This window comes from Megalops cyprinoides, chromosome 18 (assembly GCF_013368585.1).
Source record: "Megalops cyprinoides isolate fMegCyp1 chromosome 18, fMegCyp1.pri, whole genome shotgun sequence".
Lineage (NCBI taxonomy): Eukaryota > Metazoa > Chordata > Actinopteri > Elopiformes > Megalopidae > Megalops > Megalops cyprinoides.
In genome coordinates this window covers 13,495,467-13,514,236 of record NC_050600.1, presented here as the reverse complement: position 1 = coordinate 13,514,236, position 18,770 = coordinate 13,495,467, and the positions used below count along the sequence as shown (strand labels likewise).

Genomic DNA, 18,770 nt, shown 5'->3' with positions numbered 1-18,770 from the left:
TGTGTTCCATTACCTCCCTCAATGTAGTCATAAGAAAAATACAACTGGTTACCTGGGTTGCTATGCAGGTTTGACAGCAATGGCAAACGGATTAATCTTTCCATCACATCTAGCCAAATATTCTAGATAGCTAGCTATTTCAGCAGAGAAATGGAGGTGCCTGCAGTTCAATGAAGCCAACGAAAACAAAGAAAACTGGACAGTTTGTACCACTGTGGAGACAGTGGGTAAAATGAGCTGGACTACATACATTTAAAACAGTGATTGCATTTAAAGACCTTACTCTCAATTATGCGTCTTAATGTCACAAGGCCATTACGCCTAGTCTGCTCAGAAGACAGATCCGTAGTAAAGTAAACCTACTTCTCAGTCTGGAAAGAATCAGCATTTTTCAGTTTGTGTTTGGCTCAACCAACACTGGCTACACAAACATTAGATAAAATAAGAAATTGTCACATTGCGTGTGCGCCAGCTTGGGAGTGATACAGTTGGAAACTGTAGAGGTCATGACAGTTGACCTTTGTCTATTTTAGGAATTCTTTAACATCTCATTCAAAATAAATACAATCATTGGCAATTCACATATGTTCTACATACAAAACAACAAACTTAAATACAAAATACAAAATACAAAAGTACTATGGTGAGGATAACACTCAAATTTCAGTGGTTTCCTGTCTGCCTATCTGCCCCTCCCTCACTCCCTTGCTTTTTCTCCCATCTCTCGAGTAGTGGCTCTGATAGCCAAGGTACAGTAACAAGACCACTGGCACCAGAACAAACCCTTATGTGTACCTTAACAAATGAATACTTGACCTGATCTTCTGATGTTAAAGCTCTAAAGGGTAATGTTTTAAGCTGGAAGCATGTTTTAAAGTGTTTTCTGGTCTATAGTGTATTGATTTATTGGCTGTAACATGTTGCTAAACCATTAAACCACAATCCTTCTCAGCCATGGTACAATCATGGAGGCTGAATTAAAAAAAAAAAAAAGTTTGTGCCCTTTCCCACAGGCAAGTAGGACTGGTAGGACATTAACCGATCTGGCACCTCACACTAGATGCAGGCATAGAGGCACTGAGTCATTTTCACTGATGTCAGATGTCAAGTCTTTGCCTGTAGGTCTTGCCAATATATCTGTTTTCTCTGGTTTTTCCACATTGTTTGGGTGTTGTCTCTCTGCAGTCCTAGTGTTCCCTACGGAAAAAAATAGCAAGGTCCATAGGAGCAACAGTTACATATAAATGCTATCAAGGAGGTTTATTTACGTATATTATAAACTTTAGGGGTGAAATGAATTATTGTTTTTCTTTTTTAATACTTTATTTGTGTTGCATATCGTATTAGCCTGGATACCTCGTGTCTAATTGTGAAGGTTGAAAACAAGGTTCATACGCAAGACATAGGCATGGTGAGATATTTCAAAAGGGGGGGGGGGGGGGGGGGGGGGGGGAACTGAGATATACACTAAATAAAACTAGAAATAACACATCCACCTTGCGACGGATGAATTAGGCCGACGTTACACTACGCAATACAACTGAACAGATCAAACATTAAAGTTCACCGGCAAACTACCGGTCACATGGCAGGCTTTAGGACCGCGTTGTTATCGTCTTCTCATCCGAGAGGCTGATGGGTGAATCTCGCACCGGTGGAAGGGAACCATGGCTGAATTACCTGAGGCTCAGTACAAGCAAAAACAAAACACATACATATAGATGACGTGGACAGTTTTATTCAGTTCATCATTTATACATAAACATTTAAACACGTCTGACCTTTTGTTTCCTTGAATCATATAGTTGCGTCGAATTCATTTTAGAGGTCGTCTTGCCTGGTTTGTTGTTCAGTGATGGAGCACATCAGAATGCCTAAGGTAAACTGGTTTTAAGCAGGGCTAAGTAATGAAATTTGCATGATTTTATCCGTATTTTGGTAGCTAGTTTTCCACGTGTATGTGATTTTATTTGTCATCACAAAGCTGTGCATGCGCATCATAACATGTAATTGCATTTCATAAGCTTATTATAAATGCTCATGTATGGTTGATGGATGTGTTCATACCTTAAAAGCATAATTTTGTAGTTGTCGTCAACGTAAATTTTTGGTGTCGTTTTACATGCTTTTGGGGAAAAAAAGCTCATCGCATTAGCAAACGTTAAGTGTGAAGAAGAGAAGCTCCGTATATTGAAACGGCTTACGTCATCAGTTTATGGCAGCAAGGCAGCCTATTTGGATACATAGCTAGCAAGCTACAAAATGAAAAGCGTTTAGCATTTAATTTATGTTAAGAAACTGTTTGAAGGAAGGAACGTGGTACTGTCATATATACGTCGTTGTCACATATTTATGATAAAATTTGTTGATTGTCAGGGAGCTATGTCTCTCATCCTGAGAAAATAATGCAACTCGATTCTGTAGCTAAGGCTTCGCTCAAGCTTGCAGCATTAAAAATGTATCTGCTTCAATATGATCTTTAGCCTAATCTGTCATATTTGCTTCACGTGAGCAGTGAATTTCTAGAGATAGGATTCACAACGAGCCAACTAAATGCACAGGCAACTTGTAAAATCATTAGAATGTCTGTCCTATACGTGTAGTTTTTAAAAGGATGGGTTTAAAAGGGTTTATTCACATGAGTCCTTGCCTTTTCTCATTCTCTTAGGTAGAGAATGTCCGTCTGATTGACAGAGTCTCCTCCAGGAAGGCCTATGTGGGCACATTGTACTTGACTGCAACCCACACCATCTTTGTCGAGAGTGTGTCTGAGATCCGCAAAGAAACCTGGGTAGGTACAGAGCTGCTTCTGTGATTTAACATTTTTTGAAAATAACTGTGCTTTGTAATGTCAAAGGCATTAACTGCTTGTTATCGACTGGCTGTTAAATGTTCGTTTGAGCAAGTCATGGTACTGAACACCTGACCTAGGCAGCCATAAAAGACTAGATAATCAATAAGACAATACATTGTTCAGAATACCTGGATCTTTACATTTTTAAATTCTGAAATAATGGTCAACGTTAGTGTTGTGGTCTTGGATTATTTCAGGCAAACAGATCTCCAGCTCTTTAAATTGGTGTCAGATTTTACAGGAAAGTTGTTCACAGGAGACAGTTCCCACTATGATCTCTTATCATAAAACAAGCCTCTGGTCAGGTGACCTGACTGTCCCAAGGTCTGTATGGAAGCTGTTCTCTATATTAGATAACCTTTGCAACAGTCTCTTTGTTGTAAGTCCCATTGTCTTAATGAGGAAGCTCTGTGATGTATCAGGTGGAAATAAATTCTCTGTGGTAGTAATAGTCATCCATGAGTAGAATATGGCAAGCTAAATTCAGCTGGACTGATGAACTGCAGACTATTTCTCTGGGTGTTTGAAAGTGCAGCGCATCTCTCGGGCTCTCTGTAGGTGCTGCACAGCCTCGTGTGCGGTGTTGAGAAGCAGTCCACGACAGCCACGGGCTGCCCCCTGCTAATCCGCTGCAAGAACTTTCAAGTCATCAGGTTCGTCATCCCTCAGGAGAGGGACTGCCACGACGTGCACGTGTCACTCCTACGCCTCTCAAGGCCCGGTAAGAACCCGCAAAGGATTGGGCTTGAGTGAGAGCGGAAAGGATTTTATAGCCCTTGTCTCCCATAACCACTGTCTGCACTTTCAGGCGGGCAGCATGTGTTTATGAGCCCATGAGTATATTCTGACCCTGATTACTACCTGCTGAAACCACATAGAGTTTTGTCTGAGTGTGAGCTGTGTGCGCCTGAGTTGGTGAAACTTTTCTGTCAGATTGTGTTTAATGGTGATCTCTTCATTTCTTCCAGAGAGATATGAGGAACTGTACTGCTTCTCCTTTAACTCCAAGGTGGACAAGGAGGAGAGAGAGCAAAACTGGAACCTTATAGACCTCAAGGCTGAATACAGTCGCATGGGGGTTCCCAATAACTTCTGGCATATCACCCCTGCTAACCTAGAGTATAGGGTGGGCATATTCCTCTCTTTACAGCCCTGACTGCCCTCTGCATAGGATCATTAATATTTTCTGGACATGAGTGTCTAGGGCTTTTGTACAGGAATTAACAGTATTGTATTGTTACTATGGTTTCCATGTTTGTGTGAGTTTGTAATGATATGTTTAGATGATTAAATATGTAATATTTCATATGCTTGGAAGTGTCTTTACAAACTACTGGCATGTACTGAGTAAAAACAGCTCTGTCTTTTAAAAAGCTATTTTTAACTGATTAAGCAATTCAAATGCCATGTGTTCCTAACCTCTGTGAAAATTTCTCCATGACCTTAAGAGGAAGTTCAGGATTTCTGTCAGAAGCAATGGTATTCAGGAAACCCTGGTATAGAAGCGTTCCTTCTGTGACATGAATGTTAATGATGCCTTACTGTACATCCAGACTGATGTTTCACTGTGTGGGGGGTGGGTTTATGTTTTTACAGGTATGCGAGACGTATCCCTCTGATCTCTATGTACCAGCATCAGCCACTCCCCCCATCATTGTTGGGAGCTCCAAGTTCAGAAGCAGAGGGCGTTTTCCCACGTTATCATACTACTGTCAAGATAACCATGTGAGTTCAGCCGTGTTCAGAAACTGCTTTCTAATGAATTTTCAAATGTAGTTTTCTCCTGTCAAGTTTTTTCACTCTTTTTACAAGGTTGAGATTATGCTGTTTTATGGGTACAGCCATTAACCATTAAACATTTACATTTCAAACCTTTCTAATGACAGTGGCCATTCTTACACACTTTACTTGGTGAACACCACTTGAGCAGGAAAAAAAGTGCCTGAAGAACTAGCAGATGCATGGTCATACTATCAGAATCGAATAATATGAATCGATATTATGGGATATATTATGTTGATACTCTAATTTTATGTAGATTGTTGTCTTATATTTTACAATCCCAGTGTAGCCACTCTTTAAAACTCTGTAAGTGACAGAGTGGATTTCCTCTGGAGCTCTGGAGCAACTGCAGTATATTGCAATGGGGTGCTGCTCAGCCCTGTGTTATAAATTATCATGTTATATGGTTATAATAAAGTTCAGGCCGGGTTCCTCACAGTGTCCAGTCCTGACGGGTGGAGTTTTTGGCACTGGCTTTGATTCCCAAGGAAAGGGAAAAGCTCCCCTTGGATTAATAATATTTTCTTTTCGGTGCATTAATATGGACAGTATGTCAAAAGCATGAAGTGCATTTGACCTTCACAGATCTTCCAGAGTAGCAATCTCCAGAAAGAAACTATAGTGCTTGAGCAGGAATAAACATTTATACATATGTAGTATGTTCAATGTTTGAATGTCAAGTTTTTGTACAATTTAATATAACATACTGAGGTTGGGTGTTTTATGACATGGAAGGTCAAATTCCCATGAATGTGAGCACAGACTGTACAAATCTGTGTGTTCAAATGTGTGCTGGTCTTTATTTATGAACTGTGGGTGGACAGCTCTTGATGGGAAACACACAGGGGTCCTATAATCATTTTCATTTGTCTCTTTGAAATATCAAAGTATGAAATTGTGCGGTTTTATTTATTATGGCAACAAAACTCATACTTGTTATATGGTCACAGCACAATTTATGTGGACATTTACTGAAGTTGTCATAACATTAGCTTTTTATATTAACATTAATTTGTAGATGATGCTGTCTACATATTTACTGTAGTTACATATTGTTTCTACTTCCCATATAAAACATGCTTGACTTTTCAGTCCAAGTGTTTCATTTAAAAAATGGTAAAGTAATTCATGGAAAATAATATTTGAACCTTTAGTACAGAAATTGGTTCTGACTGAAAACATCTGTATTTTCAATAAAATGCAGGGATTTCTTACAAGTGAGAATTGACTAAGAAATGAATAAATAAATAAATGCATGCAAGATAGTTTTCTTAATATCAAAATCCATTATTTAAAAAATTTAGTTCATTATCCATACTTTTAAACCCTGAGTTCTTGGACCAAACAAATGATGAATTGATCTAGTTATCCAGTAGCTGGAAAAAGCATACATATTAATCGGACTATCCACACACATCAGACATGGGCTGATGTTCTTCCTCTGATTCTTGAGCACTGTGACCTTCAGTGACCTTACAGTTGGCAAGCATGTCCATTCTCAGCATCTTGCACCATGGAACGCTGACTCCCGTTTTCGCACCCAGGCTGCTATCTGCCGCAGCAGCCAGCCGCTGTCGGGCTTCAGTGCGCGGTGCCTGGAGGACGAGCGGATGCTGGAGGCCATCATGAAGTCGAACCCAGGCAGCAAGTTCATGTACGTGGTGGACACTAGACCCAAGGTGAGCCTCCCCTCCGGGGCGAAGGAGAGTGGGCCGTGGAAAAATCTCCTCAAATCTCTCGGTCTCAGGACAAGTAACCGTGCCGCCCAGCACGTGCTGTCGACAGTTTCATGGTTGTAAGAAAGTACTTTTGATCTCTCTTGATGACTTTGGCAGATTACCTTCTAAACCTTTGTCTTAGTGTATTATTTGTCAGTGCTTTGCATTCTGTATATGGCTTTCTCCTGGATAACTTGCACAGCACAATGATTTGATGACTCATGATGTCATGAATGGTGATTAATTAAGGAAAACATGTCTTGAACCACATGCTTTCACCCTAAAACTGTATTTCCAGCTGAATGCGATGGCCAATCGGGCTGCAGGAAAAGGCTATGAAAATGAAGATAATTACTCCAACATCAAATTTCAGTTCATTGGCATTGAGAACATCCATGTGATGAGAAGCAGCCTGCAGAAAATGCTAGAAGGTAAAAATGAACCCCTGCCCCCACCCCCCACTGTTGTCATTTTACTCCGAATTATTTTTTTAAGTTTTCTATGGCATTTAGAGCTCGGAGATGCATCAAAATTTTGAGATCTGAAGAGGCCAGTGTAGATACCAATGATATGAGTTGTTGATACATGTGTGTAACAATGTGCTGAAACCGGGGTCTCGCATACACACATACACACACACAGAAAGTAACTTTTTAAATATTTAAATCCATTCACATTTAATCCGTACTCACAGAACAGATTTAAATATTGCACATAACAGTAGCCAATAAAATATATTCTGATGTTGCTGCTGATTCCTGTTTGTAGATGGCTTGCATAGCCAGTGTAGGCTGCAACTGTTTATATTAACTGTGTTATTGCATACTGTGCTTTAGCACAAAGAAAATAGACTGGCTAAAAAGAAGGCAAAACTAACACAGGAGGAACTGAATTTCTTGGGGATATGAAACAGTCACCATGTTCACTAACATCAAAAAGATTTTCCGTTCCACACTGAGAGATGCATCTGCCATAAAACAGTTCATCTATTGTTGTTTTTTAATGCCCAGTCACTGACTGTAAGGGCGTGGGCTGCTACATCTGGTCAATCAGGCAAACTAATGTGACTAGTCTAATGCGTCTTCACAGGTGTTTTTCAGCACATTCACTTTCATAATTAATGTAATTGGTAGATTTGTTGAGCCTCGTGTCAATGGGTTTTACAGTCTACCAATTAGCCTACCAAAATGTTTGCCATGAGAAGACAGCAGTGAAGGACAAAGTAAGCATATTGAAAGCATATGTTTTAGTCACTTTAAATTGCAATGCTAAAAGTGTGTGTGTCTAAAAGCATTTTTTACATTTCTTGTTTAGTGAGGGTACTTGAAGGAAAAGGTAGTAGCAGGTTTGAAAGAGTGATCACTTACAGGACTTCAGAGAAGTCCACCTGAGGCCCCTTAATTTGTTAGCCCTCAAAAGTAAGAATTGATTCTGATGCTGTTCTATGCAGTTGTATTTACTTTATGATTTTGCAAGCTGTTCCTGCCATTGTGCTCTAAAGCAAATAACGGTTTTTGATGGCTCATGCTTCTTATGTTTTTCTTTACAATGCTGAACATATTCTGCCATCAGCTCTACCCCAGGAGCAATTCCAGGAAAGTGCAGGGTAGAGATGGGAGGCTTTGAATCCATCTGGATAACATTTCTGGACTATTTTTGTTTCTCAGAGCAGATGAATCAGGACTTTTCCACTAAACGAGGATGGAGGGCGTGAGAATGATGTGATTTAGTGTTTGAAAAATGTAATAGTAGTCTTAGCTGTGATAACTTCTTGCCCTGAAAGCCCTGGGGAGTCCGTTGGTCGGAATACCAGGAAGAATATTTATCCATGTCTTGCAAAGATTACTTGCGGATGGCCATCTCCCATTTTAGTACGGTACTTTGAAAAGCTTTGTGTTCTTCCCAGAACAGAAATTCCCTAGAAATGAGTTTGTATGAAGTGCTACAAAACCATGGTCAGTTGACCTTGGTAACTCAACTGTAGCAACTTTGCCTGAGGTGGTTGTGAAGAATGCATTTATCAAGTGGACTTGCAGAAATAAGAGCAGTAAGGTGTGAAATCTTCTTTGAATGTCCTGTTGAGCCAAGAACAATAGTCCTGTAGAGGGGACATGAAGAGCAAGTTATTTTATAAAGTTGCACTGTTGGAATATACTGAGTAGTCATGCATGTCATGCCTTGGCAGGCCGTACCTATTGCAATGAAGAATGTGCATTTAAATATTGATCTGTACCTGTGAGTCTTTACGTCAAGCCCTGGACAAAGTAAACTGTCATCCGGCACTTTGCTCCTGAAAGTATCCTACAAATATTGATTTGAACCTCTCAGAGAGTAAATTATTCCTCAGCTCATGTTTTCAATGAAAACAAATAAATGAATGCATTTAGCAGTCTCAGAGCTGATGTCCATTTAAATGCTTGTGTTCTCTTTCTTCATAAAATCTCATGCCAAACAGCAGAGTGTAAATTCTACAATATCCAAACCAAATATTGACGCACAAAGGACATACACATCTCGGGGAGAATGATTATGGGATATATTAAGTAAAACAAATATTTTGTGAATCATTTTTAAAAATTATGACATATCCAGCGCGGCCAGCTCTCACAAATAGCATCTGTGGTTTAAATGCATGTCATTAATCACATCTTTTACCCAAGTTTAAAATCGTGCCATGATATAGAAAGGACAACTTTTCTGTGTAGTCACAGAATAAAACCCCTCCACTTAAGTACAGTGGAGCCTAAACTGTGATGCAGATTATACTGATTTACTTATATAATGGTAATGGTTTATAAATAGATGCTCTTTGCATTCAGTTTACAATGAGCAATGCAGTAATATATTTTACACCACTGAGCTCTTTGATCTTTAGAGCCTAGTGTGCCACAAAATTGGACTTAACTGTGAATCAATTATTTTGTTTGACAAAAGAGACACTCATTGCCAAGAGGCTTTGGCAGGATTACCTCTGTGGATATGCACAGGCTTTATACAGTAAATCTGATGCATACAGCCCAGTTCTGCGTTCTTCACACATCTGTGGACTACCTTCAGTGATATGAAAAAAAAGAAGTGTTTGTTACAAGTGCATGTGTACATTTGAAATGATAACATTCTAAGTTATTTCAGATGTTCCAGCTTTTGGGTTTTCCTGACACATGGCTTTAATAAGAGTGTCCGGACACCATGCCACTTTTAGCTTTGATTTAGAAAGACCTAGTTTCAAGAATATCCTTATGTTCCTCTTTAATAGACTTTTAAGTGTTACAGTAGACATGCAGTATCTCAAAATTCCTTTTTTCATATAATTCTAGTGGATAATATGGGTGATTATAGTATGGTCCCCTGCGTTGCCCTTTGTACATGGAGTGTTGCTGGCAAAGCTTTTCAAAAGAAAAGGAAAGACCTTTGAATATCAGTTGTGTTTCCCCACATTTGCGTTTTGTTTGTATGTTTGCTTTACGGAGTCCTCAAAGGGTGAAGGTTTAAGAGGAGCATGTCAAGGACTTTTCTGGATTTGGTTATTGTGTCTTGGCAGAAAACCTAGTTAAGCTCCCTTGATAATTACCATTTTGATTATGTATTACAGTAATACAGCATTATTTTGGTGTTAGTCAGAGCATTATTATGTGGAGGCTGTTTATTTTTCTGTTTGCTGTCGGTATTAAAGTTGTAGAAATTAAGAACAAGAGCATACGAGTTTATTTAAAGGGACACTAATAATGGTTAATATTAAGTGTTTGCTTACATAGCGGACATTTACATATTATCACTTTCTACAGCTCTGTACCTACTGGGGAAAGTCAGGTTAAGCTTTCCACTCAAGGATACAACTGCAAAGTTCCTACTGGGACTCAGATTGTAACCTTTTAGTAAGAACTGAAGAACTGAACTTCCCTTTAAAGTAGTTGTAGTTGTAGTTGTTACACTGTAGGTGCTTCTGTTTCTTTCATGAAATCCAGTTATTCCAAATCAGTTAACATAATTAGAGTTGGAAGGCTTCAGAGAGCTTTGAAGCCCACACATCTTACATGTCTTTGCAGAGCAAACAACTCTGAAATGGTACATGTACGATTTGCCCATGAGGATGTTTTACGGCAAGCCATATGTTTTGCAGTCTCACAATGAAGCTGTCAGGCTTGCTGTGAGTTACATGGACCTGCATGGGGAGAGTACCATCAGAGACTCCTTACGAGCGAACATGCTGCAGTAAAATAGAATATTTCCATGGGCAAACTGGTGTGTCATTTGTAAACCACAGGGGACACAGTTGGTGAGTGCATTTTGACCTTATATGTCCTCATGGGTATTCCCGTCTCATGAATCAAGGATTGAATGGATATTTTATGTTTAGTTTGGTTTATAGTTTTGTTAGTAGTGTAGATTATGCCATCATTTAGACCACCATTTACAAGATTTGTATCTTTTATTCCTGTTGATCCTGCCTTGTCTGCAGTGTGCGAGGTCAAGTCTCCCTCCATGGGAGACTTCCTCTGGGGACTGGAGAATTCTGGCTGGCTCAGACACATCAAAGCTGTCCTGGATGCTGGCATCTTTATAGCCAAGGTGAGCCAGGGTGATGTATAAACATCCTTATGTCTGGTTGAAGAAAGGGAATATCAGATAATGGTCTATCTCTTTGTCTCCTGTGTGCATTTGCGCACGTGTGTGTGTGTGTGCGTGTGTGCATGTGCAGGCGGTGGCAGAGGAGGGGGTCAGTGTCCTGGTCCACTGCTCAGATGGCTGGGATCGTACTGCTCAGGTGTGCTCTGTGGCCAGTGTGCTCTTGGACCCCTACTACAGGACTCTAAAAGGCCTCATGGTACATCTGACTTACAAGCACACATCTTATCTACTTACTTTCATATTCTGTTATTTTTATGTTTGTTGTGATGTATGTACATTTTGAGGGATTTCTTTTGAACTGCTTGTAGGTACTGCTTTTTCCCAGAGTAGACAAACAAAAGTAGCAATTACTGTATAGTTAATAGTTATGCTACAGTACATATCAACCACATTTTTCATTAGGTTTCAACAGAATGGAAAGAATGAACATGCAAAATGGCTTTACACTTTGCACTGTTACTGCTTTTATTTATATTATAAATTTAAGATTTGAAATATTCCTCTTCTATCATATTTACAGACATAATGTCTTTGTTTATTTATTTACTTAATTTAATTTCATGTTATATGCTGCTGGTATTTTTGACATGTAATTCCATCAAGGATGACTTATTACCAGAGAAACTTTTGCTGTTCATAACATAAGCAGTCCCGTGCTGTGATTATAAATCCCTCTCCTTTGATCAAAAGGATTACAGTGTCTAACTAGATTTCTGCCGAGCATCATCTTGCATAGAGAAAATGAATCTAACGAAAAGCTTTACTTTTTTAGAATCTTTGGACTTCCTAGAAAAGTATCCACACACTGGATTATAATGTTGGAGTGATCACACAGAACAGGCACATCATTACACTGACCCAGATGAACATTTATACATCCACTGTCTTTGTTTAGTAACTGCCCTTATCCAGATAATGTGAAAGTACTTATGATTTTACATTGTATATTCTGTAAGGCTTTAAAATGGTTGGAAATTCACTGGAGCCATTAAATAATATCTCTCATGATATTCAAACCCAACACTGTCTGATGTCAAGCATCAGTTGACAAATGATAAACAGTTTAAACCGTGAACTCTTTGTCCTCCTATTGACAGGGATATTAGCTACAAACATGTTTAAGGCACTTAGAATATGCTCATCTGTGTCCCATTTAACAGTGACTTAGACAGAACATAAAATTTACTGGGACTCTCCTCTTCTAAACTCTGTTGATGTGAAATCCAGAATTGCAGAGAACCATACAGCTAAATGGTAGAGCAATGAATCACAAATGGTTGGATGAATGAGAATTGATTGCAGTAGTTTGCAGTTGCTGACATTCTCCTCCTCTTCTTCCCAGTGTTCAGAATTTTTCTGATGTTTTGTTTCCATGTTCAGGTACTCATTGAAAGGGACTGGATATCATTTGGACACAAGTTTTCCCACCGGTGAGAATGCTCACTGTCATTTGAAATGTACACACTCACAGTATGGACTCTGATGTATAGCATGAGTATTAAAGAGCTTATGATTAATTATACTAGAAAAAAAAATATTTTGATAACATAAAAAAGTAAGCAAGTAAGATCTATCTATCTGTAGCACCTTTTCCAATCATTTGTGGTTTAGACTATAAACGACTGGGTGATATGTTGTTTCCTAATGTATCAAATTTCTATAAACACAAATCACAGTGTTTTTTGTGTTACCCATATCCAGAAGATAAAAAGATTCCTGGGGATACATGCAAAGAAAGATTGTCATTGAGACATTTCTTTTTTTGTCATTGTGACTTTTCCATTCAGACCTGCAGTTTAATTATTTGTGCACCTCTCACAGTAAAAGCCCAGCTCACCACAAAAGAAGTCAGTTCTGTCTTCATGTCTGAATGTTGCTTTATTTGACGAGGTATTGTTCCTGTTCACAGATATAGCCATTTGGATGGAGACCCTAAGGAGGTGTCCCCTGTAATTGACCAGTTCATTGAATGCGTGTGGCAGCTAACAGAGCAATTCCCCTGTGCCTTTGAGTACAACGAGAGGTTCCTCATCCAGATCCACAATCACGTGTACTCCTGTCAGTATGGCAACTTCCTGTGTAACAGCGAACGAGAGAGGCGAGACCTAAGGTGAGAGGTGATTCCATCTCAAAATATGCTGCTTCCTTCTCATATCACCTTCTGTCTGTCTCTTTTACTCAGTCACACTTTCATATCTGAACAGTTGTGAAAAGGTCCCATTGATTTATGCATCATTATTGAATAATTATTTGTAAAACTTCATTACACAACCTTAAAGGAGGTCTATAGGGCACTTGCCTATGGCAGCTAGTTCAAGCATGAATTCTGGACTAACCAGTACTGTGGAAATGACTGAAGGAGAAATTGAACTATTTTAGGAACAAGTGCTGTCTTGTACATGTGCTGTATGTCCCACAGAGGAAGCAGAAAGGTATATTAGACTGCTGCCACACTTGTCTCTGTCTTTATTGGTGACTTTTTCATCAAAAGAAAGGAAAAAAGATACACTATATGGGCAAAAGTATTTGGCCACACCTGTTTTTCAGGGTTTGGGCTAGGCCCCTTATCTCCAGTGAAGGTCAATCTTAATGTTCCAGAATACCAAGACATTTTGGACAATGCTATGCTCTAAAGAATGAATGGGCACAAATTCCCACAGAAACACTCCAAAATCTTGTGGAAAGGCTTCCAAGAAGAGTGGAAGCTGTTATAGCTGTAAAAGGGGGAACAACTCCATATTAAAGTATATGTATTTGAATACAGTGTCATTACATTGTAATGGTCAGGCGTCCGAATACTTTTATCCATATAGTGTATATACAAGTTTGTTCAAGGACCCCAAAATCACCCCTTCTGTCTTAAGCACACTCTTCACTCAGCTCTCATTGTGTGTGTGTGTGTGTGTGTGTGTGTGTGTGTTTGTATGTTAACAGACTTCAAGAGAGGACTCATTCTCTTTGGGCGTACTTATGGAAGAACAAGGCTGACTACATGAATCCCCTGTACAGACCAGACCATAGCCAGACTCAGGGATGTCTGCAGCCAGTTACTACCCCCTACTGTTTTAAGTAGGTTACTACACATATTCACTATAAATGAAAATAATTTCACATTTATAATTGACTGAAAATGTAATATCCATCCTCATGATTTGCTTTAATCTTTTCCAGATTGTGTAGATCAAAGCAGAGTAATAATTGCTCATTTTTTAAAATATTCAGACCAGTTACAGAAATGTGATGTGAAGTGATGTTCCCTAAGTAGCAGGATTACCGCATTTAAAAAAAAAAAAAAATCTCTATGTTAGAGTTGTGAGGTTTGGTCAGTGTTCAGCTGCTGTGTGTGTGGCCATGTGCAGGTTCTGGAGGAGCATGTATAATCGCTTTGAGAAGGGCCTGCACCCGCGCCAGTCTGCACTGGACTACCTGATGGCTGTGAGGGAGGAGTCGCAGCAGCTGGAGGAGGAGCTGACTGTACACCAGGAGGTACTGTAGGAGAAGTGGGCTCAGCCCTCTCCAACAACCCTATCGCTGAATCTGACCAGTGAGGACACACTGGAGTAAAACAGCCAGATCCAGACACAGTAAATGTAAAACTGCTATACTGCTCCTTTGGAGCCATAATACCTGGTTAAAACAGAGTGATCTGTTATACTATCAGATTAACATGTATTGTGTATAAAAACACTATGCAGATGCTTTTAAAAATGAGCATTCACTTTACGGTGAACATACTAATAGTAGATCTGGATTGTCAATAGCTGTTTCATGGTAGTGGTGCTCTGTTAAGGCTTTGTTTTCCTCTCTCTCAGAGGATAGAAAAGCTCGAAAAGGAACAGGGGAAGAAGATCCTCATAAAGACTGACACAGAGGAGAAGAACAAGCATGTTTGGGCTCCCTTGTCAGACACCCTGGCCAACACCCCTCAGGACTACACTGGCAGTATAGGTAGCTTCCCTACTGGCAGTCTCAGCCAGCAGGGGGAGTCAGAAAACCCACTGCTGATCCTGCCCCGAGACATGCTTAAAAGCTCCGACCCAGACCTTTCCACCAACAGTGACCAGGAATCAGGAGTAGCTGACCTGAGCTGCCGCTCACCCAGTGGTGGAGACTCCCTGCCAAGTGAGGACAGTGCCAAGGACCCTGACTCAGACGAGGCTGCCTATTCAGCTGCCTGAACACAAATGGAATGCTTACAATCAAGAGAAAAAGGCAATGTATCAGGGTAGGCTTTGCAAATGAGAGACTTTACAAAAAGAATTCAGTGTAGACTTTTTTAAAATATTGGTCCAGTCTGACTTGAATTCAGAAAAACGGATGGAAGCTGTGTGTAAAGTTGTTCTTTTTATGTAAAATGTAGTGTATTGCAACCTTTCATCCTCATCTTGGGAATTTTATGTGTATGTGATTTGTCTTCCATACTTGGAAAATGTGAACATTACAGACCCAGTGTGAATTTGTACTCTGGAAACATTTACACTGGAATTTTGGGTGCAATATTTTGAGAACATGTCATCCAATTTCATTATGCATTTTTCATCAGTCATTGTAGAGGGAAAAAATATACACAGATTGTCATATTACCAATTTTTCTCTCCACATTTCAATCAGATATGCACTAATAAATGAATACTAATTGTGTAAGACAGTTGAAATTAAGAGATGAACATATTCCATGTCCTTTGAAAAGGCAGCTAGGGTGTTGAAAGTCAGACCCAGGGGAAATGTCTGGGTTGTGCTCAGGATGTCCTGATGTAACACTTTCCCTAGGGTTCCTTTTCAGAGCAAAAAAGTTTCCAGCTCCAGTAAGATAATGTTCAGTGATAATTTTGAGGCAAACTACTGAGTGGCCTTAGTTGTCCTTTAAATGTATCTAAAGCCAGAACACCACTCTGACACTGAAATTTTTGTATAGATGTTGCTGAGCGTAGCCTGATTTGTGTACGGTTTTGTTACCAAAGAAAATGCTGCTGATCCACTGGACCCATTCTGCATGCCGTAAAGAATAGTAAAACTGAGCAGACCATAGCATGCAGAGGTGGAGGTGCATAGTGCTTGAACACTGGAGGTAGGGCCTTATGCCTAATTCAGGGACCCGTGCAAAGACCAGCTTTGTTTACAGTCTTGGCAACATATCCTCTATTAAATTAAATCATCCCTGTAATGATTAAGAATGATTTCTCTTTTGGAGTTATCACCAATGAAACAAAGAACTGGTTTGTAATGTATGTGTGCTAGTGTCCACTCAGAAAATTATTTTGTTCATGTTTTTGAATATTAAATGCTATTGTGAGAAATGGGAACAAAGATGAGAGCTCTGTATACTGGGGTATTTTGTGCATATCAGTATATCAGTGCCAGCTTTCAATATTACAAACAACACAATTAAAAATGAAAATAAAGGAAAATTGCTTTGCTTATATTAATATTTAGATCAATCCTGCATCTATTTAATGTATTTATTTGTATAGTGCAAAAAAAAATTCAATGCTGCCCTATGAAATGAATGAGAGAGAGAGATATGACGATATGAGTACAAATTTTGTCTGGAATGTTATTTTAACTGAACAATGTAAAAAGGTATCTAAGCCTTGTCTTTTGAAAGCCCCTTTCAAATACATATAGTATAATTAGTGTGTGTTAGTAGTTACTAGGGTTATTGTTGTCAATGCATATATTCTGAGAGTCAAGTTAGCCTCGTTTTTTGAACATACAATGTAACAGCAACCGAGACAGATATCTGAAAGTTACTTCAGATACAGAATCAAAGACCTCTTTTGATTATGATGTATGCAGCATTATTTCAGGTCTAATTAAATAAAATGAATACCTGTTAATTATCTCGCTCCATTAGTACATTTCATTTTGTTTGAATTCCAGTTTATTTTCTGTTCATTTCCATGTGTAGTTCAAAGGTTTATCATTATTTCTAGAATCAGGATTTTGGAAATCCTAATTTCATGGGGTTCATCATCTCTAATGGACAGTTTCAAACCTTTTATAAATGTAAAATATTACCAAATCATAAAAGCTATACATTTTTGGGCAGAGTTCCACAGCAATTATTGTCACTTGTGATATCATCTTCCATTACTGTGTATAGTTTATTTACACAACTTGCCAGGCTGACTTTCATTTTTGAATCTTACGCATGTCCAGTTATAAATCTGGGACCAAACATTAAGCTGGGACATTAATATTCCTATGGAAAAATACTGCCCTGAGCAAAATGTATAATTTCAAAGGTTTATTCTCTCATACAAAAGCTGGAACAAGAAACCCAGACAAGCAGATTCCTACAGAACTCATCCAAAAGGCTCTGCACGCTTTTTCCCAGGTCAGAATGCATTCCAAACAGAAGATAAATATATATATATATATATATATATATATATATATATATATATATATATATATATATATATATATATATATATATATATATATTACAAAGCCTCATAAGAATTACCATTCTGGGATCTTCCAAAGTTTTATTTATAATATACACATCAGCATCGATTCATGGTAGCCTTCCATTTATAAATGAACATTGGTAATGAGCGGGCTGACGACAACGGCCTCAGTGTGGCTGTCTATCAAAGCATGTCTCACTGGCAGGTATATACCATTGGTTTCTCTTGCGAAACATGGGGTGCGAGTGTAAACAAGTCATACGAACAATAAGTAAAGTCGCTTGCACATTCATTAACACGTGGCACACATAAATTGAGACATTCGCCATCCATATGCGCAAAATGTTGACGACAAATTGTAAGAAGAGCCCCGTTACTGTCACCTTTTTATTCTCACAAAATCTGCATTATAATCTGTTACCTAACAGTGTGGTTTGACTAAATAAATCAATATTGTGTTTCTGCTTACTACTTCATTTGACAGCTACAATCACACATTAATGCTATTGTTTTGTTTACTGTAAAGGGTATTATGTAGCTATACTGAAGAAGCAATGCAGTCTGAACATTTGACGCTGTAACTTCATTCAGTTCAGTAACACTGTATCATCATCCATGTCTGTCCGCCAGTCATAGACCCGACAACTGCACGTGCTGTTGTGATTTTCTGCTCTCAATGCTGAAGGCATGCTCGTTTTAACTCAGCCAGCCTCACCTTGACACTCTACCTAGTTTGCCCAGGGATCAAGATACGAAGTGTTGCAAATGCCTCATCTTGGTGCCATTGCATACATTTGCTCCGTAGAAGTTGAATAGTCTCGCTGCAAACGATCCCAAAGGGTCAGAAAAGACATAATCACTATCAGTACAACTACGTTTGAGCTCTCAGCCCAGCAAGTTTTTAGTAAGTGTCGACTGGCTTCTGTTGAGTGATGAGACGTGGTAAATTAGAGGTTCCAAACCTTTGGATAAGTAGTAAATCCCATTCATTCGCTTTTGGTTTACGTGGAGTTAGCTCGCTAGCAAGCGAGAAGGGTGGCCACTTGACTACATGCTGCTTCACGAACATCAATTTAGATTCGGCGCTAAAACGGTGCACTGGTCTCAAAACATAGTGGATGCACGGATAGTGTACATCAATGATTAGATGACGGATCCATGTAACGTTGGAGTAATGACTAGTAAATCTGCGCAATGTATGCTCTCGACTGACGTTCGTTAATAAATGGTGAGTGTGTGCTGTACGTCATCGTTTTTCGACATATATGCATCTTCATCCTTTAATTTTTTTAGAATACATTAATGTACATTTATATGACCGAGTTTACGTGTAGAGAGGTTAAATAAAGTGAAATTTTAATTGAGCTATTATTT

The 18,770-nt window shown here is 39.0% G+C and overlaps 1 protein-coding gene and 1 long non-coding RNA gene across 2 annotated transcripts; one reads left to right on the top strand and one right to left on the bottom strand.

Moving 5' to 3' along the window:
* Positions 1-1,644: 1,644 nt before the first annotated feature.
* On the top strand, positions 1,645-15,496 carry mtmr7a (myotubularin related protein 7a). Its single transcript, XM_036550719.1, has 14 exons — positions 1,645-1,879; positions 2,669-2,791; positions 3,413-3,575; positions 3,823-3,980; positions 4,451-4,579; positions 6,181-6,315; positions 6,653-6,785; positions 10,814-10,923; positions 11,054-11,179; positions 12,364-12,413; positions 12,893-13,093; positions 13,918-14,052; positions 14,343-14,469; positions 14,796-15,496. Exons 1-14 carry the CDS (start codon positions 1,856-1,858, stop codon positions 15,159-15,161), a joined length of 1,980 nt encoding a protein of 659 aa, XP_036406612.1. The 5' UTR covers positions 1,645-1,855; the 3' UTR covers positions 15,162-15,496.
* Positions 9,350-18,420, bottom strand: LOC118792888. The gene is made up of 3 exons (XR_005005635.1): positions 18,359-18,420; positions 18,112-18,217; positions 9,350-9,405 (listed from the first exon to the last, which is right to left on the bottom strand). It is a non-coding gene; the product is annotated as an uncharacterized LOC118792888 (long non-coding RNA).
* Between the last annotated feature and the right edge of the window lie 350 nt (positions 18,421-18,770).